The sequence below is a fragment of the Mugil cephalus genome, chromosome 19 (assembly GCF_022458985.1).
Source record: "Mugil cephalus isolate CIBA_MC_2020 chromosome 19, CIBA_Mcephalus_1.1, whole genome shotgun sequence".
Lineage (NCBI taxonomy): Eukaryota > Metazoa > Chordata > Actinopteri > Mugiliformes > Mugilidae > Mugil > Mugil cephalus.
The window spans coordinates 15,219,507-15,245,491 of NC_061788.1; the positions used below are offsets into that span (position 1 = coordinate 15,219,507).

At 41.1% G+C, this 25,985-nt stretch overlaps 1 protein-coding gene across 2 annotated transcripts in view; it reads left to right on the forward strand.

Moving 5' to 3' along the window:
- Positions 1 to 18,971, forward strand: part of si:dkey-247m21.3 (5-hydroxytryptamine receptor 4) — a 47,531-nt gene extending 28,560 nt beyond the window's left edge. The window contains exon 7 of one of the 2 annotated variants that reach the window (XM_047569000.1): positions 17,514 to 18,971. In XM_047569000.1, the coding sequence (XP_047424956.1) occupies positions 17,514 to 17,694 (181 nt within the window). In that variant the 3' untranslated portion in view covers positions 17,695 to 18,971. The remainder of the gene's footprint in view (positions 1 to 17,513) is intronic. The other variant, XM_047569001.1, reaches the window with a different exon arrangement.
- Positions 18,972 to 25,985: the final 7,014 nt, after the last annotated feature.

Sequence of the window (25,985 nt, forward strand, 5' to 3'; positions counted from 1 at the left end):
ATGGTAAGGGACAAAATACAAGGATCTTAATAATGCTTATGAAAAATAACTAATATAGAAATGAAAGAAGCCCAGACTGTTGGCTTGATTGCTTCATGTCATACTGTGGGCCATGGACATCAGCTGGTGTCAACTCGTCCTAGACTCTCTGAACTCATCTGTGACGCTAAATGAAACTCACCTCTCCATCAGTCTCTCTCTCTCTCTCTCTCTCTCTCTCCCTCTCTCCGTCTCTGACTGACTGCGTGGTTTCCTTGGTGACCGATTGGACGGTGGGATGGACCCACCTGGGATAATCAGCTCTCTGAAATCTCATTAAGGCCGTCTATTTTCTGAGAGGGACAAAGGGCTTTGTTTGTTTCTTTTTCCACTCTCTAAAAATCCGGACTCTGGAGACATTTCACTAAAGACAGCTCCATATTTACTCAGCTGAACCAGTTCTCTAGTATGAACGATGTTGTCTTAAAGTCAAACGCAAGTGAAGAATATTACTTTAAGTGAGTTTCAGAGTTCCATTGAAAATGCATCGTAGCTTGTTGCTGTCTCGCTGCTGGTCTGAATGCAACAACATTGTCCTATGATGGCTTATCAAAACTTCATGTCTGATGCATGCCACACCTCTTGGAGGCAGTAGAAACTGACAGTATTAGTACCTGTTTGAATGCACCAGACACACGAGCATTCATTTGTCGTTCCACCAACTCCTGTTAAATGCTCCACAGTGATCACCAACTGGTCTCTACATTTTCGTTGTTTTTTTGATTTACTGCATCCTAAATATGAAACCAATACAAGAGCAGTTACAGTGAAACAAACAAACAAACCTCAGCGTATTCAGAACTGATGAAAAGTTGTGACACGCCAAGCCGACAGTCAGCTGTCGGCCAGTGTCGCCCCTCGGCGAGAATCTGTTTCCCTGGTGTTTGTGCTGTGTTCTGCACCGTTGCCACCGGTCTAACCCCTGGCTCTTTGAATCGGCGGAACAATAAGTTCTCCGATCGGCCTTGTTTGCTTTTGTCACTTCCATTTCCCTTCTCCAGCGCTGACTTGCAAAGAAGCACAAAAGGCACACCGAGAAGACCTTTCTTGTTTCATAAATGTTTCAGCTACTTTAAACGTTCACATGCACAACTGTTCGGACAACGACGTGATCATCTAGAATCAGCTGATCGGCATGATTCAGAAGAGTTTTTAGCTCTTCCTCTGTTGTCTGTGGTCTTTGTGGTGTGTTCAAGTACAAATCATTTGTTCAGACACAGTCAACCTTTGTTGCTATTAGTTCTTGTTAGTTTGGTACGCCCCATACCTGAATATAAGATAAATTGTGTTAAACATCCCCTTCATTTACATTGTGAAACTACAAAGGGAAGGAGGATGTTTCTAAGGGGATGGCGAAGCATGTCTGTTTCTGAGACTAAAATCTGACCAAAATGCATGGAAAAGCCATGAAACATATTGTATACATGCAAATAAAACCAGAGGAAATAAGGTAAATAAGGCGCACACACTGCAGTTCAAAACGAAGCTTCAAACTGATCTTCGACCAGGACGCCTGCTAGACGTCACCTCAGCTGATAGAGAGAAGGTACCTGAGGTTAAACTGTGCACTCGTCGTGACTTCCCATCATTCTATAAACAGAGAGCATTCTTTTCAGAATTACAACGTTAAGGCCGGTTTACAGTACATTCTGTGCAGTTCATGACACCGACGGCTCAAGTGAGATAAATGAATTGTATGTGTTGATGAGTAAACCCGTGATCACGGTCCTCCTGATTCTGGAAATGTCAGCTTTGTTGAATTTAGTTGCTGTTCTGTTTCATTCGATGCTTAGAGCTAAGTTCTGAGCAGACTGGGGTTACTAAAAAGATATCGTGTATAGACACTGGATATAGTTTTGATCAGTCGTTTCTGTTTGACCTCGCAAGCAGCATGAGTACCAGCTGGTAATCACATGTCAGCATCATTTTTTTATTTATTTTGTTTGCTTCCCATAATTCTCTAGGGAATTTAGCAGCCTATCTTCCACAGTGTAAGTCAAGAAGACAAGAAAGTGAGCAAATATAGGTTAATGACAGCAACAAGTTACTTAAGTTTTTGAGGATTTGACCGAGCAGAAGCAGTTCTGACCTCAAATCCCTCAAGAACAATGTGCTGGTCTGATCTGCAGCTACAGAAAACACCAGATTCAAGTAATTGGGGCCTATAGTGGTTCAGTAGCATTATTAAATCCAATCTCTTCTCCAATAGCCGTGGGAATAGCACGGAAGATAATTGTATCTTATTAGCTTAAGCACGAAGTGTTTGCCTGCAGTTGAAGTGAAGATGCAGGCCAGTTTCTGACAACTCAACGCAGAAAACCATTTTGTTGTTTACAGCAGCCCCGGCTGTGTTTCAGCGGCCAGAAGACTTTGTCAGTCTTCAGTTTCTGATCTTCTTTTAGCTGCAGGTGAATCACATACTTTACATTTCTCAGTCTGCCCAAACAAATAATGGGTCCATATCTGATACAGAAAGGCTCAGTTTAAATCTGACATAGACAGAGACACAGCATGTGCACCATGCAGACCGAAATTAGATTTGGAAATCGGGCATTCTTAGAATTAGTGCATTTTATGTTTCCGTCATGCTTTTTTACCTGAAACTCTGCAGATCGCATTTGCAAAACAGTTGGTCGGGTTCTCATTTGGGACCTCAGCAGCCCCTCCCTTTGTGCCAAACATTAAATATGGCTTAATTGCCCCCCCGCTGCTTGACGAACTATAAAATACCTCTCTGTCTCTGTTCTGTTTGCATGTGTTGAGGATGTGTGGTAGCTGATTGCAGTGTTTTATGAGTCGTAAAATGTACAGCCAGATAAATGGTGGGGAAGAAAATGTTCTGTGAAACAGTGACAGACTTGATTTGTCTCTTAATGGAAGTGCAAGAAAATGTGGGATCACGAGGCCATGCAAACAAAAACCTTTCATTTTCGTCTGCAGGCAGCAGTACAGTGCAGGGATAAGCTTTACAATAAACTGACACCTTTGCAGGATTTCTTCTCACAAGTGAAGACACTTTTAAATGTGTTTTCTTTTTTTTTTTTTTTTTTTTTGAGTGTTTACCGCGTATGACAAATGTATAATGTGACTGTATATCTTTACCTCGAGATTTTTGCTTCATATTTAGATTTGGGCCAGAAACAAGGGCATGGTTCTTATAATTATAATTTTCTTTTATAGCCATGAACATGTTCTACATGGGACACAGCACACAGTGGAAATAGCGGAAGCCCTTCTGTGAAATCTATTTAAGATAATATATGTAGTTATATGTGACCCAGATTCTTGGGAGATGACTTTACAGGCACCGTGCGGTCTAATATACATTAGTTAGGTATATATTATTCCACGTGAATGACCTATGATTTCATTTCGGTAAATGCTGAGTGAAAAATAAGGTCAACCAGGCATGAAGGTCTTAATGAAGCGAGGTGGAAGCTGAGGACAAACGGGGTTACTTTACAAATCTGATTAGCATGTCATACTTTCTTCATTACACTCCCGCGGTATCAGCACACGCTCTCTTCAAACGCATTTAAATTTGTGTTTTCGCCACCGGCTGCTCTGAGTCACTCACATGCACACTTGCTCAGGTTAGCCTCAGGGCCCTGCTGTTGAGCTGTTGAGCTGCTCCACTCTGTGGCCGTGCACTTGGCTAAAATGCACATCATTCTCCAGACTGCTGCCTTCCTGGGATTTTCTGTTTTGTAACATCTCCAATATTTTTTTTTTTTTTTCATAGTTATGACTGTTTTTTTGCGTTCAAAGCAACAGGCAGCAGCTGTGAGTTAGACAGATCTTACTCTGGATAAATAACAGAATAACATCTGACAGCCTTTTTGACAGGCAGAAATCAGATTTGGATATTGCCAATCAGACATTAAAGGCACACGTCCCATCTTAAGGTGGTGTGAATGGATCTTTGCAGGACAATGAGCTATAATACTTTAAAGCCAAGAGCCTTCACTTCTGTCAGACCTGCCATAGTTGATCGGTGTCGACAACCGTCTGCTGCTGGGAAGGATTTTAAATGTAGAAAGCTTCTTTTGCCAAAAGATTGTATCTGTCTTTTGACTGACAGAAAGATAGTTTGCATGTCTCTTGTCTGAGGTGTACAGCATCCGCCGTCGTGAAGCACTTAGAGCTCGAGCCAATGTTTCTGGTGCGGCCAAATAAAACTCTGGGCTCGATCCGGATCTCAATGAGGGCCTGATCACTTTCAATTTTATTTTAACCAAGTTTTATTAAAGAAAAGCAACTTTCCCTCTTGGGTGTAGATACTGGAGATATGACGTCTGGATTTGAAGCTCCTAGCTGGAGGAGCTCCGCAGTAAAGACACAATAGCTATGTGCGCGCATATACACACTCACTGATTTAAACTTTTCCAAGAATTTCTATTTCACTTCTTTGAGGCAGTCGGTTTCTGTTTGTGTTCATGGAACTATTACGTGGAGCCCAGTAATGTATACAAATTAATTTGCAGGAGTTAATTATTTCCACATGGTCAAGCTCACCGGGGCTGCTTTGAAAAGTAGAGGTGTATTTATAAGAATGGATTTCTTTCAGGGGCTGCCAATAGGTGACATATAACCAGGACTCAGCTTCTCATTCATTTGAATTTGCCTATGCTGCCGCTGACTTAAACTCAAAGTCATATGTCTCACTTAATAGTGTAAAAACACTAAGCACTTAGACAGTTTGGTACACCGGATGATAATGATGAGAACTTATCACTGTTTGGAAAAGACCTGGCACTTATAAAGAAATAAATACTTGGCAGGTTTGATGAACCATCTGTCCATCACATGTCTGAACAAGCATCAACCTCTGGCCCCAAATAATTAAGCAAACTTAATAATAAAAACGAATGTGTCTATAGCCAAGTTAAAAAAAAAAAAAGAAGAAGAGAGGAGGTTTTCCTCTCTTTTGCTTGTCATCCATGACAACTGTACAGGTGTGACGTATTATCTGACTCCTTTAAGTTATATTTATGATTAAACTTATGCATAAATAATGGGATGGTCGTTTTGGGTGACAGGTTGGTGTCCTCAGCTGTAGCTAGTTGTTTGCTAGTTGTTGGTTTACATAGTTAGTCTCACATCGGGTCGCTTCATACCTACTGCTGTTGGCTAGGATAGTTAGCTGGTGTTGGTTGGTTGATAGCTGGTAGCTGACTGCTAGCTTGCTGGTCTTTTTTTTTTTTTACAGTTGAACTGTGCTTCTAAATGTGTTTTGTCTGTTTTTTTTTTGCAGATAGGAGAAGTGTTGATTGAAATGTAGTCACATGTCCCATCACTTCATACCTGTTGCTGATGGCTAGGCTAGTTAGCCAGTGTCTTCTTATTGGTTGATAGCTGGTAGCTGACTGCTAGCCTGCTGTTCGGTTCGACTGTGCTTCTAAATGTGTTTTGCCTCTGATCTTGGCACAAGAGATTGTAACATCTCATCCTCGGTAATAATGAATGCTTCTCTTTACCCATTTTCAATTTTCCTAGGAATTAAAACCCGCGTTAGGCTTCAAACGTGCTTTTCAGTTGAACCATGTGCGACAGGGGTTCATCCATCTTTAGAGTTAAGACAGTTAATTAGTCACAGGAAATTTGGGAGCTAGGAAGCGGTCGGTGGACCACTTGCATTATCTTTGTTCAAGATTTGCTTGTGAAAGACCAGGTGACTGACCAGACCTGAGTGACTGGGCCGCACCTCTGTGGTCAGCCACATGTGCAAAGCTTGAAACTTCCCATGAGCCATAAAATATAGTTAGGTGCAAGATATCGCCTAAACAAAAGGAAGAGGATAGAATGATTAGAAAATTGAATTAAATGGAAGGAGACCATCCTTCTCTCTAGTGCCCTTATAAATACAAAGTCTAAAATAGAAGCAACATCTCATTATCAGGTGGTCCATCTTAGAGCAGGAAGTGAGCTGATTGAACTTCAGTGGGACGGGAGCGGATCAGGTCCAAAAACTCAGTGAGTAAAAGATGAAATCATTCCCATTCTCCTCTAAGAAAACAAGCTCTGTTTGGAGAAAGGAGTGGCTTGTCTTAGTTTTCTGTGAGCCAGTCTTTGGTTTATGATGGGAGACAGCACACATGTTCGTATGACTATCTGTGTGAGGCCTAACCCTAATATCAATCCAGTTGTAATCTTTACCTTAAAACCAACTCTTACACAAATGTCCTGCGATGGTGTAAAACTCAGACTGGTCCTCAGAAACACAGCTGTAGAACCGCACACACACACACATACACACACACACATACACTAGGAGCTGAGTGATGAATATTACATCCGTTATAAGTAATTTAATCTCATATCAAGAACGACATTAAATATTGAAACTGGTGTCATCTGAGTGAACTGATTTAAACAACGTTTCTAATAATATACCCATTCTGTGGGGTCAGACTTTTGACATTGGGATGTAATTTTAAAACAGCAATATTTTACTGCAAGATATAAAGGCTTGTGCTTGGAGCCATGAATACAAAACTAGTGAAGGAAGTAAGTGATTGAAGTCAACATAAAAAACTCATTATAAGATCTGCTGACGCAGTGATGGGTCAGCTCACTGCTTGGAAATTTATGTCCATTCAGATTTGCTACACATTCATCAATAGCTATTCAAAATACTTTCTTTAGGCTTCCTTTCTTGGATGCAGTCTGAGCGGAGTTTGTGTATTCATTCACATTTCAAGCACTGTTTATTTGGGGATCTTCTTACGTGCTAGAGCAAAATCTCGAGTCAAGGCGCTTGTATCTGCAGTTGTGTTTTTTTGTGAAGAAACCTTGATACTAGGCAGATCTCGATGGTGGCAAATGATATCTTAAGCATTTACTACTAGGGAGAGAGAAGAAAATTATTTATATCAGTGGGGGTGAGGAACTTAAATCCAGGTCTGCAAAAACCTGTAATGTATTTTTAATAAGGCAGAGCAGCCTGTATTACATCCATCATTTTACAAGTCAAAACAAAACAAATCAGACTAATGCATGTCTGTATATCGTAGAGCTGTCGTCTCACTCAGGTGAGTTATGGCGCTCTTGAATTACGAATAAATGGATAAAGTCAGGCAAAAACACTGAGTGATAGAACAATCCAGTTGAGGAACTTTATCATTCGCCTTCTGTTGCGCTTTTCCATCGAATCCTTCACCTCCCAGACGATCTGCCGAGCGTAATTGCTGCACTGGAGACACTAAAGACATACTGACCCAGATTCCTGGATATTAGATTGATATTATTTACTCCCCTTTAGCCAGTGAATCTCCCTCAAGTAGCGCTGCTTTCCAAGTAGCGCTTCAATTCAGTCTGTACATGTTGTTATGACACAAGGATTAGAGGGATGGAAAAAAAAGACATAAACGTAAAAGTACTCATTAAGTTATTTGAGCATGTAATTGTGTTCTTGCTTATCTAATTACGTCCCAATTCTTTTGTAAATGGCCATGGTAATGTTGAGCTTTTCGAGAAAAATTACCAACTACTAAAGAATGTCAAGGGGTTGTAGGGTTTGTTTCTGGCTCCCGTTGCCAATGTATCATGCCACCCTGCTGCACCCTTTCCTGTGGGAAAACACGTCTTTATTATCTTGCCCCATCTGCACTCCACGCTCTTCATCTCAGATAGTCAGGAGATAAGAGGGAAATTTGATTGTTTAATGTCCCCGAAAGAAATTAGCGCGAAATGAAAGGAACACAAACCTCCCCTGTATCTGGCGCTGCTCTCCGTTGAGGTCACGGCACGGATCAGATGATGTTTTTATGTGGGCGACATGGTGTCCGCTGTACGGGACAGCGGCGTTGTTTCGCGAGTGAGAATGAAGGAGACAAGGACTTGTTGCAGCTGGAGTGGTATATCCTGTTGAAATGTGATCCATGACTGCGCTGCCAGTCCAGAAACAGGCATCGCGACATCTTAAAGATTTATAAATTCCCAGGACATTGAAAGTGAAGATGTAGCCTAAATTTATTGGCCTGTTTTAGTATAGTTTTTATTTAATACAGACATGTTTCTGTTTGTCAAACATCCATGTGAGCAAAGAATAAAATAGTAAATCGACTTTGGAAAACTTCATCTGAAGTGCCTGCTGTCATTCCACCGAAAGAACTAAAATCAGACCAGATTCTTCCTTTTCTCACGGCGGCTTCTGAAGCTTTTAGATGTTTCATCTGTTGACTGGAGTTCAGCCGCAGATCAGGGCTAACTGACAGATAACAGCAAAGCTGGCAGCGTACGTGCAGCACATCAGAGCCAGATGCTCTTATGAAATAAACTGAGCTGGTTTTAACTTTCTTTCCGGGAGCTTCTGCGCGGGCCCTCAGTTATGTTTCCACTGAGAGGGACCTAATTTATGGGTGGAAGAAATTCACATTAATTTAATAAGTATTTTAACAAAATAAACGTCGTAAAATTCCCCATGATTAAGTATTAAAGTATTAAATATTGTTACTGGATTGCATTAAAAGTATAATTAATTACACTACGTTTCACTACAATTTAGAATATACACCGATCAGCCACAACACTGAAACTAAATAACATCGATCATCTTGTGACAGTCCAATGTTCTGCTGGGAAACTTTTGGACCTGGCATTCATGTGGATGTTACTTAGACATGTACCACCCACCTAGACCAGACCAGGCACCCCCACCCCATAGCAATGACACTCCTTGATGGCAGCAGCCTGACACAGACACACACAAAAAAAGAAACGACAACAACTCAAAAAACATGAAAAACAGAACAAGGTGTTGACCTGGCCTCCAAATTCACTACATCCCAAACTGATCAAGTCTCTGTGGGATGATCCACAGAGGCCCCTCCCCTCAACCCACAGGACCCAGAGGCCCTACACTAACAACATTCTGTTACCAGACACCACAGGACACCCTCAGAAGACCCATGTCCATTCTCTGATGAGCCACAACTGTTTTGGAGGCACATGGGAGACCTACACAATATTAGGAAGGCAGTCATAATGTTTTGTCTAATCAGTGTGTCTCATGTAGAGTTTGCTTATATCTTATTATTTCTATTCTATTTAACTTATGTGGAGAAAGACCAATAGACATGCATCCTTGCATAAAAATACAGAGTAGCTAATATTTCATTTTACTCAATGAAAGTGGATTTGAAGTTTCACTTTAAAATAAAATCAAAAAATAAAATATCTAAATTACCATTACATATTTTCCTCAAATCGAATCAAAATTAAGTTATGTATATATATATATATATATATATATATATATATGTGTATATATATATATATATATATACTGTATATATTACACTTACACTGACTTTAATGATCCAAAATTGCGTCTCGAATGAAGACTGAAAAAAATCCGTCTTTGTGATGTTTTATTTGAGCTTCTTTTCATTTGGTTATTAAGTTATGGCCCCTTAAGACTTCAGTCCTGGATCATTTAATTACAACGAGGGCACTTTGGTCCTGACTGTAGCCGGACAGAGGAACAACTGGAGAATGTGTTTACAGCGCAACCAGGCGAACTCACGCTGTTTTAATAAAGAAAACTGCGATAAATAACCCCAGCTGCGGTTGGATTAAATCTAATTTGCCACAGGCTGTAAGGTTTGCGGCAAGAAGACTGCAACAGCTCACAGAGGATGCTCTTATTTTTGTACCAGCACGTCCTGCAGCATGAGTTAATCAGCTTTCTTGTCCATCCTATTTGCGGAGACAAACCCAAGGCTTTTAATGTGAAGTAGTTGGTGGCAGCTGTGGAAGAGTCTCTGATCCAATATTTGTTTGTGTGTGTTTGTGTACGTGTGTTAAGGCAACTTGAATTGGCAGACTGCGCCTGTCCAGCTGGATGAAGAACTATATAAAGACTTCATTACTCTGAATACACTGGATGGCTATTACGAGAAAAAACAAAATTCAACCCATAGAGTGTCAGATGATGGGGTTTCGTGTCAGATCTTATAGCCAATGGATTAGATGGGGAGACGGTAAAGCCGAGCTTAGGATAGGAAGCTCCTAGGGTCTACGCACTGATGATGGCGATGAAGAAGAGAAGCTCAGAGCCGTGGATGAGATGAGAAGAGGAAGCTGATGATCTTGACCTGGGCCATGGATGTGAAGACTTGAGATGAATGGAGCGTGTTGCAGCTCTTCTCCATCTTTCTTTTCTGCACACTACAACAGTGGTTCCCAACCTTTTTTCCTCGGAGTACCCCCCACCCCCCTCACCATGTACAGCCTGAACTTTCAATTTAAGAAATTATTCAATTGGCATTTTAATTCAGTTTCAATTTATACAAAAAATAATCTGTAGATCATATTTTAACCCTGAATTGCACAATTTACATCCTAACATTTAATATTAGTTATTATTATTATTATTTTTATTACAAGTGACTTCAATGAAAAAACGCCAGCTTAGATGATTCCGTCATGAAAACATCCGATATCATAGTGTCACACGGAGGAGAAATAAGAAATAAGTTTGGTACGTTTTCCCCGTTTGCTGAGCATTAAAATATGTTCAGCAGCTATTTTTTTAAAAAAAAAAATTCTGAGTTTGACAAGTCACAGCTCATTTTTTTCCAAGTTGTCAACGAAGTTTTCCCAGACCCACCCCCACCGTACTTCTGACTGGCTAGTGATGTTAGTTTGGAGAGGGAAAGCTACGTTACTGTCATTCCGTTGGTAGACGAACTCAATTGACTTCTCCAACCAGACAATATCTCAAATCAACATTTTTTTTCTAAAATTTGAACTTTTTTTTTAATTACGATTGAATGCCACATGCCGGAGATACTCTGGTGATACTTTGGGATACTTTACTACTGCACTACAATGGCAACTCAAGTATATTAAATGGCTGTATAGTTGTGCTTAGGCAACACTTGTTTTTGGGTTAGAAAAAGATCATGACCATGGTACGGTACAAAAGCCTTCACTCACATGAGAACACACTGAATTGCTATTGCGAAAAAAAAATATATATATATATATAAATATATATATCCAACCCTTAAAGTGTCAGCAGTGGGGTTCAGACAGATCTGAAACAGAATTGAAAATGTCTGGACATATCAGCGCTGCTGTCATTTCCCCCCTGCCGTCCAGTTCAGCTGCAGTCGCTGCAGAACAGAAACAGATTTTTCCACATTTAAAGCTTCCCACGAGAGCAACTAGTCAAATACCACAGTTCATTTCTCTTCTCTCTTCCTCTGACCACTCAGGATCCTTCGCTGTTCTCTACAAGCTTTCATTTTTTATCACAGTGGACAGCTCGATTACAAAAAATATCACCAAAAATGCACATGTGCGGCAAGATTTTCTTTTTCATCGTTTTAGTCGCTGAAAAAGCACTAAGCAAGACAGATTTGTCCCGACTCAAGAGGGGAAAGCTCTTGTGGGAGTGAAGCACTAAACTGTCACCGGACAAAGTGTTAGCTTCAGTGTCATGAAGTTATAAGATTTAACTTGTGGGAAACAATCTTTCCACCACTTTTTTTTTTTTTTTTAAAAACTCTGGGAAGGGGGGGGATGGCAGTTTCTTTTTATCAAAATGAAGCGACACAGCCAGAAAGCTGCTACGCTAGATGTCAGAGGGAAGACATGTGGCGCGGATGCGGACCAATATATTAAACGCGGGGCTGAACGCGTTATACATCATCTGATGTGTGCAGTCAAAACATTTGCTTCGGCCGTGCGTCTATAATTTAACGATAACATGTGTGAACAACACCATATAGCAACGGACTCGCTGTTCATATATGGTATTGTTCGAACTTGTTATGCTAGCAAAGTGAGCTGTCATTTTTCGAGATAAGAAGTATAAATAACATTTTCCTTCTATCTGGGGTGTTTTGGCCAAACTGTACATGTGAATTTATATGTGAATCAGTCTTCGGGATGAAGCCGAATCCAAATCTTCTTTATTTAAGATGACATTAACATGGTTTTCTTTATCCCTATTTGACATAATGCCTTCCAGGTTCAGAGTTCTGGGAGGAGAGGGTTTAGTTACGTACACAGATTTTTCTGTAGCTGCTCATATTCTACATTGTTTTCTTTTCCCTCCTCTTTCTTTTTCTTTTTTTTTTTTTTTAATCCAGGTGACCCACACATTAAAAACAGCATTATGGTTAATTTTGGCCTAATTGCGATTATGTTTATTAATGTGGACTGACCCTGTTAAACAGCCCACTTAACAATAAATAACCTACTCGCTGCAGTAAGTTGTTTTTGTTTGAAATCCAGAGCAAGAACGTGTCTGTGTTTATGTACGAAGTCATGTCATGTAACGCTCTGTATGTCTGATTATTTATTTTTTATTTCCTCCGTTTATCCCTCGTGGGGATATTCTTAACCCCTCTGTTCGTATACACACTCAGATTATTTAGCAGTGGGCTGTCTCGAATGCCTTGTTGTCAGTTTGAGCTTTCGCGGCTTGGACCTTAAGTTTCCAAAGTTCCCAAATCAGTTCCTCAAACCACTCGGCCACAGCCGCCGTACAGGTCACAAATAAATAATCAATATCAAGTGAGATTGATATTTTCCTCTCAACCTTGTGCCATGTCTTAAATTAAGGCTGCGTTCACATTTGTAGCTTGGTTTTCTTGACCAGGACTAAAGTTGAGATTCAGTTTCATTAAGCACTCACACTTTTAATGCGTTTATCTGCGTGGGGTGAAGATACAGTGAAGCTGATTGGGTTGGAGGGAGGTGGAAAACATGAGGCAAATGCTATTGGCTGGAATCAACTATGCGCCTCAACAGTGAGGTCCTTTTCAGTCAGGCTTTCAGTCGCCTATAGCTGGTCACCAGTTCACCGTACTTTATTTATTTTAATGTTATTTGTATTGTATGTGGTGTAGATTGTTGCTTTTTATTCCATTGCTGTAAAGCACACATGGCTGCTATGTAAATAAAGTTTTACTTACTTAATGTACTTCCTGGTCCCTGTCCTGGATGGTGAGTGGATAGGAATCTCACCCATGACTGACAGAGACAGAGCCATGTTTGGATAGTAAACAAACTCACTGTACAGAAAACACACAAAGCAGAGGAGCAGAAGTTACGGAACATTTCTGTTTATCTTTTTCTCTCGTCTCCACCTCACTCGGGACATGCCTCCACATGGGACTGTGTGTGTGTGTGTGTGTGGCCATCATAGTGGATGATCTAATAGGGGGCAGACTAATGAAGCAGCCAGAGTGAGACCTTTAAACTCTTTAAGTTTGGAGTTTTTCAAACTGGTGTAAAGATTTATTTATTCGTTTATAGCAGCTATGTGGAATTTGATCCTCAGTACTTTTAGCGATTTTAAACGTGCGCGATTGCCAAAATATTATGTCTGACTTGTTGCTCTGATTGTAATCGCAATCATAATAACAGTCTCATCAACACTCTGTCTGTGAGCTACGTCTACAATAGTTAATGGGACCAAACAAATAGAACATGTTAATCTAAAAGACGTTAATTTACTTGTAGACTTCTTATCTGAGCTCCAGAGACACTGAACACCCTTCGTTCAGGTTAGAGCTAATAACCGCTAATCATATCCACTCTGTTCTCAGACAAACTGCTTTCAGATTGTGTGCAGACGCCCTTCCGTCTGAGAGACTTTAAAGCTTGACCGGTTTATTATCCAATATTATTTACGACTGTTTCTATTTGTGTGTGGCTTCTCTGAGAATGTTTTCTATTAGTAAATTCAGAGGTCTCGATAAATAACTAACATATTGTCGTTGCGAAGGGAAAAACACATATTTACAAATGCCACTAAGGAAAGCAGTCCTCATTTGGAGCTTTGTGTGTTGTCTTTTCTCATACTGTCCATTTGGGTTTTATTAAATTATTTACTTTGCATGACAGATGTGGGATCAGTTTGAGGACAGGACTACTTTGTATGATTTATCACAGCAATAAACCGTGTGCTCACAGTTATCATCATTTTGGTTAAATCTAAGGATAGTGACACACCGAGCGAACGGCGGCTGGGCTTAGTTTAATTTATGTGTCCCTCATTATTCACACCACTTTTTAGCCAATTCAGTATGTTGAATCAACATGACATCTAACACCTCAGATTGATTCAGAAGAAGCCAGATCTGTCTGTCACCATTCCTGGCCCCCCAGCTAATAGTACCTCTTTGAGTTTCCCAGAACAGTTATTTCCTTCCATAATGTATGTACCATAGACTGGTCAAAGTTGGCCTTTGTTATTGGTAGTTCTTGGATGTCAGTTTGATACCATAAAACATAAAAAAGCTCCAAGCAGGGGTCGTTAGAGAAAGAAAGATGTAAACGGTGGCAGATTTGCAATCGGTTTCGATTCAAGGTTGAGGGTTTTATTTATCACAGGTACAATGTACACATAAAGCAGCAATGAAATGTTAACCTGGCAGCCAAACAAACTTCCCTGCCAATAATTTTTGTTGTGTCAGATACACTGGGAACTAACTATGCCCCAGCAAAGATCTGCCAGGCCAATGAAATCGTTTGGGCGGGCTTTAGGGACATGATCTAGTACTCCATGTCATGGCTCTGATTGGTTGAAGGACTATCCAGCTGTAAGTGGAGGTATTTTATGTTTCTACAAATCCGTGGAAAGACTATGTATGGTATAACAACATGGTAACTATGATGCAGGACTGAATGAGAATACAAGAAGTCTGACCTTAGATGCAATAGAGTGTTTACAAGTTTATACAGTTAAATGGAATAAAAGGTTTCGGACTAAGACTATGAATGGTTGTATAACTGCAGGGTGACTGAGAAACAGGAAAGTCTGTCAAAAAATAATGATATATGCAAGTATCTGGTGTAAAATGAAAAAGTATTTGTGGTGATGTGATGATGAGGCTCCTACCTGTAATAAGGGTTGTCAGATGAACCTTGAACCTAATGGTTTTCAGTCCAAAAGTTGTAAAAAAAAAAAAATGCTGAAAATATTAGATTGATATTTTGGTTGGTACTTCAACTGACCAGACTGGTTATACTAGTGTAGTCCATCAGAAAAATAAACCCCTGAGCAACAAACCACAACAGCCACAGCTACTTAGGTCCAGCTACTAGTGGATCTCTGCCCTTTGAAAGAGGCAACATGGACAACTGTGCCAAGCTCCGCTTGCAATGTGAACACATCCATTACAATAGGCATCTTCCTCTTTGCACAGAATACATTCAGAGTCCATAGAGCTACCATGTGCAACCACATGACTGTTGACGCTGCCACATTGGCAGGAAAATCTAAGGAAAAATGAACGGCACCAGCGCTGATTTCAGGCCGTCAGAGTTTACTGCATTTTAAACTGATAGAAAATGACCGGTTCAAGGTAAAACTCGACAGATTACCCATCACCGACTCTTATCGAGCCCCAGGTGTGTTTTAAAACAGCATTAAAACAGCTGGCGGGGACAATGTCCCCAACCTGCAGTATCCGGATGTATAGAACTACCTCATTAACTTTCCTTCGTCCTACTCCAGGGTCACTGAAAGCATTAAAGAGGACACAGTCAGGCTTCATGATGTACATCCAGTTTTGGAGTTTGTCGGCTATAAATAGCGTCTCTTCGTCAATGTCACGCTGTCATAACTGCAGCATAATGTAACAAGCGTTTTATTGCAGTTTACGACATCTGCCGTCTTGCAGGATCTTTGGGAACCCTATAAAACGACTGTTAGTGGTTGGGCTTGTTAAGAATTATTCTGGCATTCCTAATTAACCTGGTGCTGTTGCTGTGCTGTTGCACCAGGTTAATTAGTGAATAGTCGTTAGAAAATAGTGCTTTCCTGCTAATACGGTGGCGTTGTGATTAACGGTGCAGGGCAACATGAACTCCCAGAGCTTTATACACACACACACACACACACACACACTTTTGCAGGCAATGCTGCCTGTAGCAGTCTGAGTTGAGTGACTTAGTGGCTACAGAAGGAGTACTTTAAATGTCCTTCGGTTTGATTTAAATCAGTAGTAAAAAGTAAAGAAAAAAAAAACATTAAAATGATCCCAAACCAGCCCAATTTTGTTCACGTGACCAGCTCTACTTTTACCTGCAAAACCACCGCAATGTCTGTGAAACCGCCCAATCTGGCAACACTGGTTGTGAATGTATGGGAGTGCTCGCAGCCCGTATGTCTCAGGGGAGGAAGCTCCTTTTCAGCCTCTCAGTCCTGGTCATGATGGAGCAGAGGCTCTTCCCACAGGGTGGCCTATGAACCGATTGTAGCTGATTTTGTGAGTGAACTTTAGAGCAGTGGTGTCAAACATAAGGCCTGGGGGCCAAAACCGGCCGTCCAGAGGGTCCAGTCTAGCCTCTGGGATGTATTTGCAAGGTGCGAAAATTACAAGACAATCATTGCAATTTCTCAATATCGGTATCTTCTTATTCCTAATTTTTCCATGAGGGGTCACACTGTTATTTGTCTTAATATATTTCAGGTTGTTCATAAAATGTTTTCTTAAAGGATAGTTCTTTAAATGTAAACATTTTTGCTCGTACTGAAACAAAGGGTGTTGTAGTTATTTATGGGTTATTATGCTCTTAATTTACTGGTGCGGCCCTCTTGGACCATATGTGGCCCCTGAACTAAAATGAGTGTGACCCCCTGCTGTAGAGTATATTCATAGTGACACTTGTAGCATGTGCTGCTAAACTAACACATGTCAGTATCTACAGTAAACACCTGATATACTACGGTATCTGTAACTTCACGTACATGTGTTATCCTGTTGTACTTGGAAACAGTAAAACTGTCGCGGCTGTAAAACTTCATCATCCAGTGGGGTTATAAACAAATAAATGCTGCTACCGTTTCCTTGAGCTCAGCCCATCTGATCATAAATAGACTAAAACCGTCCAGAGCACACACTAAATATTCTCGGTTTTGCTGTGATAAGCATTTTTCTGTTTAAAATTAGATTTGCACTCCAAATAAACCACCACTGTAAAAATAAATGAGTCAAATTCTCCTGGACTCTTCCTCGTTTCACCGTACTCTTCGTCACCCACAATGAGAGGAACGTCGACGGCGGTTCCCAGCCGCTCTTTTTCCGATTTCTTCTTCCTCTTCTGCCCCCACTGACTGTACCACAGAAGACAGCATGTCTTTCATTGACATCAGTTTTATTTGAGTGTCTGGTTTGTGCTGCCTTTTATTGCTATAAATTTAAATTTAGGTCATTTATTTAGTAGGTTATGTTATATTAAAGAGCGCACGGGACATTAGCGGATACAGTTTCTTGCTTCTCTCAGTTGGACGTCCACTCTAAAGGGGGCTTTTGTCGAACAGGGAACAAAAACAAGTAATCAAATCAGTGATATGCTTGAAGTTTATATGCTTATAAAAAATAATCAGTAAGGCCTTTCAAAGATTTAGAGTGGCCCTTTCTGTCTCTGCCTGCAGCAGAATGCGTAAAATGCATACATAAGAGATCATTTAGTTCCAGTGTGGGGTGTATAATAATGAAAAAAAAAAGATGTCTCTGTCTCCCTCTTTCAGATTGTCCTTCCTCCCGAACCGGAGCTACAGCGACAACGGACGGACGATTCTGGCCAACGAGCAGGAGTCCCAGGACTCTCTGGGGCCGCTATGAGGATAACCTCCCCAACCGCGAGGCCGTGATCCGACGTCCGAGTCGGACCTCTTGGCCTCTGTGATCTCAGCAGTCTGCTGCGAGCTCACCTGCCCGATCCATTTATGATGACGCTGGCACACCTGGACGTCATCCTTGTCTGACTTTATATTTAGATGGTGTGAACTGTGCAGATGGTCGGCTCTGACTCATTTGGACAGAGTGAAGCGTGCCGGGACAAGTATCGCTTATAGTCAGACTGCATACATTCCAGGTGTACTCTGGACGTAAAACGTAAAAAAGAACTGTTTGTAACATTGGTCCAGCGTCCGGGTCGCGAGGTTGGACAAATCAAGTTATCAGCAGTAGAAGAACTAATCCACGGAAAACCTTCAAAAATGTGAGACACAAGGTGCTTTTTCACATCTGAGATGGGCCGTAGCTTAAACATAACTCAAAACAAGGTATAACAGAGCCAGCCGCCAGCTCTAACAAACATACTGTGTGTCAGCTCTTATTAAAGTTTCATTTATCGTACCGCGCCGTGTTTACTTGCCTTTTGCCAGCTTTTAACTGCCTTCATCGTCTCCATGCTGTGAAACCGCTGGATGAAATGTTCAAGGCTTCCGCCCTTTATTCAGCCGTGAAGCCAAAGACTGAGGACAGAACCAGACTTTTTGTTTGCGTTGTCAGTTTTAAATCTGTTGTACTGAATTTTACATGAGCCTGGAAGCTTCAGTTGTCAGTGTTAAGGTTTTTTTTTTCTTTTTTTTTGTTCAGACATCAGCGTCATCATCTTCCTGCAAGAAGCGTCAGCGATGTTTTTACTTTTCTCAAATTGAATAAAAGATTTTGTTCCAAAGCACTGAAAGTACATACATGCAACCTCTGGATGGACGCTGTTGTACACGTTTCTAAAAAAACAAAAACAAATGTAACCAAAATGGTGATTAGTGTCTGTGAATGAGAACGGTTTATTACGTTCCTAAACCCGTAAACGCTTCTGTGCGTGAAAATCCTTTAGACAGGGGACAAAAGATACCTTTAAACACGAACGCACAATTCAGAGCAGTTTATAGACACAGCAGCAACTTAAGAAAACCTCATACAGTACGTAGTGTGAAGCAGAGCTCAGAAGCCACAAGTTAAATGGTCCTTACTCTGGTTGGGCGAAGCTAAGGCTGCACCTGCAGGGGAGCAGCTAAAAGCCCCAGAGACGAGGCTGAAAACACGCCTGTGACCTTCTGTCGCAGACTCACTTCACCCTGGAGTTTTGCCTTGAGGCCCCTGAAAACCTTTTCCAATCATGTATTTCTCCCCAACATTCAATATTTATGATGAAAGGAATGTGAGAGTAAAAAGTTTAGGGGAAAAAAACTAAAAATATAATTTATTTATTAAGAGTTCAACACACACAAACCTTCTTCTCACGGGCTGTGTTGGTGTCAGATTTAGACTGTGGAACAATAATGTGAGCGCTCGCCTCACGAACTGATATCAGATTTTTCAGATAAAAGTTTTGAACTGAAACATTTGATTGAAAGGCAGAATCCGAACATGTCAGTGACGCAGCTTAAGCTCTCCTTCGGCGCTCGATGCTCGGCTTCCATTCTTATCGCAGCACTGAGATTTCAGAGGTGGACTTAAAGCAAAGGTGTGAAAACCGACTCGGCCGCCCACTGTGTGTCATCGCTGACGCGTGCATTTCCATTTCTTTCCTCTGCCTCAGAAATCAACACTTCACTCTTCATCTGTCGTTTCTGTATTTCATGTTTATTACGTGTGAACGAGGTGACAAATAAAATGAATTTTAACTGACATATTTCTGGACACGCTGAAATGTTGTGGTTATTTTCCTACACGCAGCAGCCTTTGTCCTTATAAACTGTAGCTTGCACCGATCAGCCACAACATTAAAACCGGGAGGCGGGAGAAGTGAATAACTTTGGCCATCTTGCAACAGTTCGGTGTTCTGCTGGGAAACATTTGGACCTGGCATTCATTTGGATTTTATTTGGAAACATACCACCCACCTAGACCAGACCAGGCTCCCCCACCCCATAGGAATGACACTCTTTGATGTTAGCAGACATGCCCAGCCTGACACAGACACACACAAAAACACTTGTCACGCAAAAAAAAAAAAAATATGAAAAACATGGAACAAGCCTGATCCACAGAGGCCCCTCCCCTCAACCCATAGGACCCAAAGCCCCCTCTCCCACTAACAACATCCTGTTGCCAGACACCACAGGACACCCTCATGTCCATCCTCTGATGAGTCACATCTGTTTTGGAGGCACAAGGGAGACCTGCACAATGTTAGGAAGGCGGTCATAATGTTACGCCTGATGGGTGTAAGTATGAATGAAATTGACTCCTCACACTCATCTGGCTCGGTTCATCATATCACATCTGAGGTGCAGAATCCAGAGCAGAAAGCTGAAAACCAGTGACACCAAAACAATGCACACCTTAAAATATATATATATATATATATCACTGGAAAAAGAAGAACATGGTAAAAAGATGTGAGGACCAGCACTGAATAACACACAAAAAAAATGAACAAGAGCTGAACGTAAGATTTTAAGATACATTTTTCAATTATTTTATTTTAATCATTTATTAACTCATTCGAATGCCCATCACGACTTTTGTTTGAATGCAAAATTCTCTACGTCAGTATTAGATTGCTCAGTTTAAGTTTTGCTTTCGATGCCAGTTTCTATTTTCAGGGACAAAGTTTGTTGTCAGTGTTTTAGCCCAATACAAAATGATCAGTGGCTCTCTCAGTGAGACCCGGCGCGCTGGTGCCACATCAGCTCCAGAGTCTCATACAGTCAGAGGCAGAGGCATTCACTGGTGATATGCCACTTCATCATCAGCCATGCTAAATGCCTTAAGCCACATTTGATCTGTGCACCTGTCTCCAGGCGTGTTCCTCGCCATTTCTTCCTCCGTGAGGATCAGAGCACGGCCAGTGCATTCAGACTGATCACAGGAAAATAGATGTTACTTATTGTGAAAGCATTTTTAGAGAGCTGCCTCGTTATGAGACCCTGTGAGAGCGATCCGTGCAGACCGTCTGAAATCGCCTAAAACGACTCCATGGACACACAGCTTGACTGGATTATATTCAGAGCCATATCATGGACAGTCTTCAACAGTCACTCACAGCTAGATAAACGCCACGGTTTTAATACGAAAATCAAACCAGTGTTGCCTCACAGTAAAACCACCGCTTCCTGTCCCACTTTTCACTCCGCCACCCCAAAATTAATTTTGCGGCCACCTGTAGGGGCCCAGGCTCTACTTTGGGAACCGCTAGCCAACATCTGCCAAATAGCTTGCAGCTCATCAACTGATTTTTTCTTTTTTTTCTCTTTTAAGCAAATAAATTCTCCCCGTTTGAGTTAGGAGGAAGACCACTTGAGTCTTTGTGCAGCTTCTTTTGATGATTGCAAGTAGAGATCTGTGATGCGCTCCTGTCCTCAGTGAGACAACTTGAGCATCAAGCACACACTAATATTATTCTACGTGGGCCTGAAATATTTTTAACAAGATTTTATTATTGTTGGCGGCAGCAGCAAGTGGCAATTACGCACAAAGCCCCTCGTCAGGAAGCCTGTTTGGTAACGGCAAATACGATTATCCCCAATCATTCCCTCCGCTCCCGAGAAAGAAAGAAAAAAATTAGAATGGAGTTGATTTGCCGACTTGATTGAGTCTGCTGGCCATTAACCAATTATTGGAAATCCAAAGGAGGAATTCATTATTCCGTGAGCCTTCTCAAAACTCTCTGACTCCTGGACAATCTCTGTGGGATTATATCCTGGCTAAAGCCCGAAGATCTCAAGGCTTTGTCTCAGAGCACTGCAGAGCCAGAGCTAAAATAATCTGAGGCTAACGCAGGAACCAAAATTTATTTTTAACCCCATCAGACGCAGATCCAGCTCCTTCTATGGGCCCAGAGAAACCAGATGCTGCTTTCGAGAGATGTTTTCGTTCTTGCGTGAATCTCGGCGTCTCCAACAGATACTGGAAAAAAAAAAATATTTGCTCGTGGATTTAAAATGTGATTTCTCTGGAATACAGTCTCACGGCGGATTTATTACTTATGGAGGTAAGAGTTCAGCCCCGACATCAAAGCGGTGCCTTGAGACTGGCCACACTGGTTCTGTGGGAGACTCACATGGTTTCTATTGAGAAGCTAAGCGGTAAGGTGAGCGGCTCTCTATCAGCGTTCGGGCAGCTCATGAGACGTGCATTTGCCAAACCAAACAGTTACTCCTCATTGTTGAATACTTTATACAGAATACAGAAATTATAGCCTTCCAATGAGGCATACATCAAACTGTGGCAAATTAATTGCCTGCTGAAAGGGCTTCTTGAGGTAGGCCAAAATTTAAAGTGCTCAATACTGCCCCCTAGGGCCAGAGGGGGGAGAAAACACTGATGGTGTCAACTGTAGTTGCAATAGTTGCCACATGGGGAAGCAGTGAGCGCATGATTGACAATTTAAGAAGTGACACAAAGCTGAGAAGTGGGATTTATACTTTTATGGGACGTGTTTTTTTTTGTTTGTTTGTTTTGTTTTGTTTTGTTTTTGTTTTTAGACAACATGCATGTCTTACTTAACCTGGAAAATGATTTCCCAATGCAAACATTAATATTTCAGATCATATTTAACTTCTCTCCCTCTCTTTGATGTTTCACTGTTACTCCATCCATCCCCTCGTCCATCCCTGGGGTCATTGAGCTTATGATGTCAACAAAAAGAATCTTAAATCCACTTGTAAGCTTTTCTTATGGGACTTCCTAGGGCTGTATGTCCTACAGTAGATCAGAAAGTCCCAAACAGATGTACCCTAAGCCAAGTGAAGAGACATACTCAAGGATAGTCCATGAAATTAATAGAAACAAGCGTCAAATCAAAGCCGAAATTACTAACTATACTACAGCGTTTGATCTGTGGAGGCAGACAAAAACATAGTAGCGTCACTTTCCCTGAGCTCTGACACCCCACCTGCATGTCTCATTACTACCACTAGATGTAGCTGCAGCACCAGCGACTAAAAAAGGGAAAATTGACATCTGCCAATTCTGTGTTCTTCTCGTCGATGTTGCCTCAACATCTGGACACTTTTTGTTTTTTGTTGCATTATTTTGTGTTATTACTGTTATTATATTACATATTGTCCCTTTTTCTCTCTGAAAAGCTTCACCTTTCTGCTTCATTGTTGTCTGGAAACAGCTCAGTCTTTTCAGTGCTCAGTTTAGATAATCCTAATGACGAACTACTACAACAGCACACTTGGATGACTTGGAGAAAGAAACAAGCAAACAAAGGGTAGGGGGTGTGAGGTGTATCTATAAATTTCCCTGGTGTCAGAAACTAACCTGAAATCACCTCTGTATAGCTAATTACCACATGCTAGGTTATCAGCTGATACGCTTGCTTGATAAGCAAAGACCTGCAACCAGTAACTGAGACATTATTAATAGATTAGGCCAGGCTGCATGGACACTGATTACATTTACATGGACAATATTTCTTCAGCCTGACTTAAATCTCTCTGGTTACTGATTCCAACCCAAACGTTGATTTGGTCTAATGAGATACATGCGGTAATGTCATAAAAACATCAATCAGGATGTGTTTCTGCAGAGTGTTGAAACAGAAGAAAACATTTTTCTCTGACTTTATCAACAAGAGTGAATTTATTCACTTGGAGACAATGGGCACAATGGACCCACATCATTTATATTTATACACGTTTGGTTGTTGACCTAAGCCTCTTGACTGTTGAGACATCGAGCAATTTTTGACTATTTGAAGATCTCCAAAATAAACTAAAAAAAAGCCACAGACCAGTTCTGTTTTACTATCGTCATGTTTCTCTCCAAAACTTGTCATGTCCCCTGATGTTTTCTCCTCATGCATTTACTGCAGCCAAGCGGAGGAAAATTTCATTAGCTTAATAGCATAACTGAATAAGTCATATTTGAACGTCCTCGGAAAACGAGAAATAAAAACAGTTTTTAGCGAGGCTATTAGTATTTTTATCAATTTTATGACAGTAAATCAAAAAATGTCTTAGGCAATTATCCCATTAGGCTAACAAACAATACGCTAACTGTGTCAGACTGGGTTACATGAGGCGTTTTTTTATTATATTAGACTTTTATTATTTGTGGAATACGATCGTCCACTTAAATGAAGCAACTAATGTAAAATCCTGCACACTCATCACTAAATTCACACTTGGTTTGAGGCACTAGGTTGGGCATGGATTTGCTCAGTTGAGTCAACAGGACGATTTGTTTCACGTTTAACCTGACTAAAATAAAACAGCGAAGGTTTGCAACGTGATTCAAGTGAGCGAAAACTTGGCGGTTTTTGCTAGGTGACAGCTAATCTTCTCTAAACATTTACATTTCTGATAGGTGAGCAGTTAATCCTCAACCTGGGGGGTTAATGAGTAGAAGATGGGGATCTTGAGTGAATGCTTCACTGTCTTCTGTGGAACCCTTGAGGTTATCAAGAAGAAACTTTGGATTTCAAAGGCTGTCAACAGGTCTGATGAACTGGGGTCACAGTATATGAAGACAAAGCTCCACATGTGAATGAAATGCCTAAAAGAAATCTGGACATAAATGTAGTATAGGTCACAGTGTAGTGCAAGAACATGAGAATTTCTTCTGATGTAATCCATAAATACATTTCTTCTCTCCATGGAAACTGCACAAACAAACCGTTAACCCAACTTTTACAGCTCACACACAATGTTCTTAAGTGATTCCTGTAGGGTGGACATTGGACATTTTGTTGATAGATAAAAGAAAAATCTGTCAGTGTCGACATGTTTGAGAGTCTTATGAGTGTGGTATATGTTTGCAGACGTTATAGATCATTGAACGGCTGCATGTAAATGAAAGATGTTTTAGCTGGTAAAAAGGGCGATACAGGCAGTGAAATTCTTAAAGATGGTAAAAACTCGAAGGGGGATGTTTAGACTCAGCTGTTGCTTCTGCTCTAAAGGATAATGACAGTGAAACAGCTTTAAATGACTAACATTTAACACTGATTAAGCCATGTGTTGATCTGATTGATTCCAAGACTATCCAAATGCATGCTCAAGTGTTCTTATCTCTGTTTCAGAAACAATGCTTGTGGGCCTGAAAAACAAGGCAAAGTGTCGTAGGATGATAAAACGTGCAGTGGCAGGAGCCTTTGGTTGATGTGACTGCCACTGTACGGGGACCTTTAATGCAATGGTGGTACAACCAGCCTACAGGAAACCAGAACGTAACCTCAAAGATGACTCACCCCCTCTCCTGTCTCTGAAAAGAACCAGCGCTCAGGGAACTTGCAGTATAGTGTCATCTTATTTGCCATTAGAATTAAGTTTCAAGCTGGTGAGCATGGCCACGACAACAAACCAAACAAGTAGTCGACACACTTTCTAACCAAATAAATTAGAAATACAATACAGGTGAGGCACCCTGGATAATTTAGCCGCGTTGTTAGTCATAGAAAGAAAAAAGAAAAGAAAAGGAAAAGGGGAGGAGCACAACCGGCTCCTCTACAAAGGCCCTTTAAACTGCACTCATTCAGCTCTCCTCGAATCACTGCCCAGCATACAGGAAGCTGAAAACCAGAAGAAGAACACAACAACCCCTGCAGAAATCACATGCTATACACCGATCAGGCGTAACATTGTGACCACCTATGATCCTAATGTTGTGTAAGCGTCCCTTGTCCCCAATTTTTCCTAAACTGTTTGTGCATTCAGCTGGGGATGACTGCTGCCATCAAGGAGTGTCATTGCTATGGGGTGATGGTGCCTGGTCTGGTCTTTGTGGGTGATACGTGGCTAAGCAACATCCTCATCACAATACGTGAACAGCCAGTTGTCTCACGGGCCTCGGACAGGAGCCAGGCAGAGGGCTGGAAAGATAGTGAGGGACACCCTGCTCACTCCCTGTTTACAACAGGCTCATCAGGTCACAGGTTCAGAACCAGCAGGACCAAAACCACCAGACCAGTTTCAAAGTTGTGGCTGCTCAGCGTATGAATCACTGTCAAAACAGGGGTGACTACTGAGATTAATGATATGGCTTCCTCCCCCATGCATTCAGATAGAGGCCTGGTTTTGTCAGCCTAAAACAACTGCCTGCAGGCATTACCAGGATGGCCGCCGAATAGAAGAGCCTACAAGGACTTTATCTCTAATCAAATATTAAAACACAATATACAGTATACAGTATACATGAATATACAGTACAGTTGTTACGGCTAGTCACTATGATGGTTTTTATGTTTTGTGTTTACATGCAGTATAAACCATATATTAGTTAAAGTACGTCAGA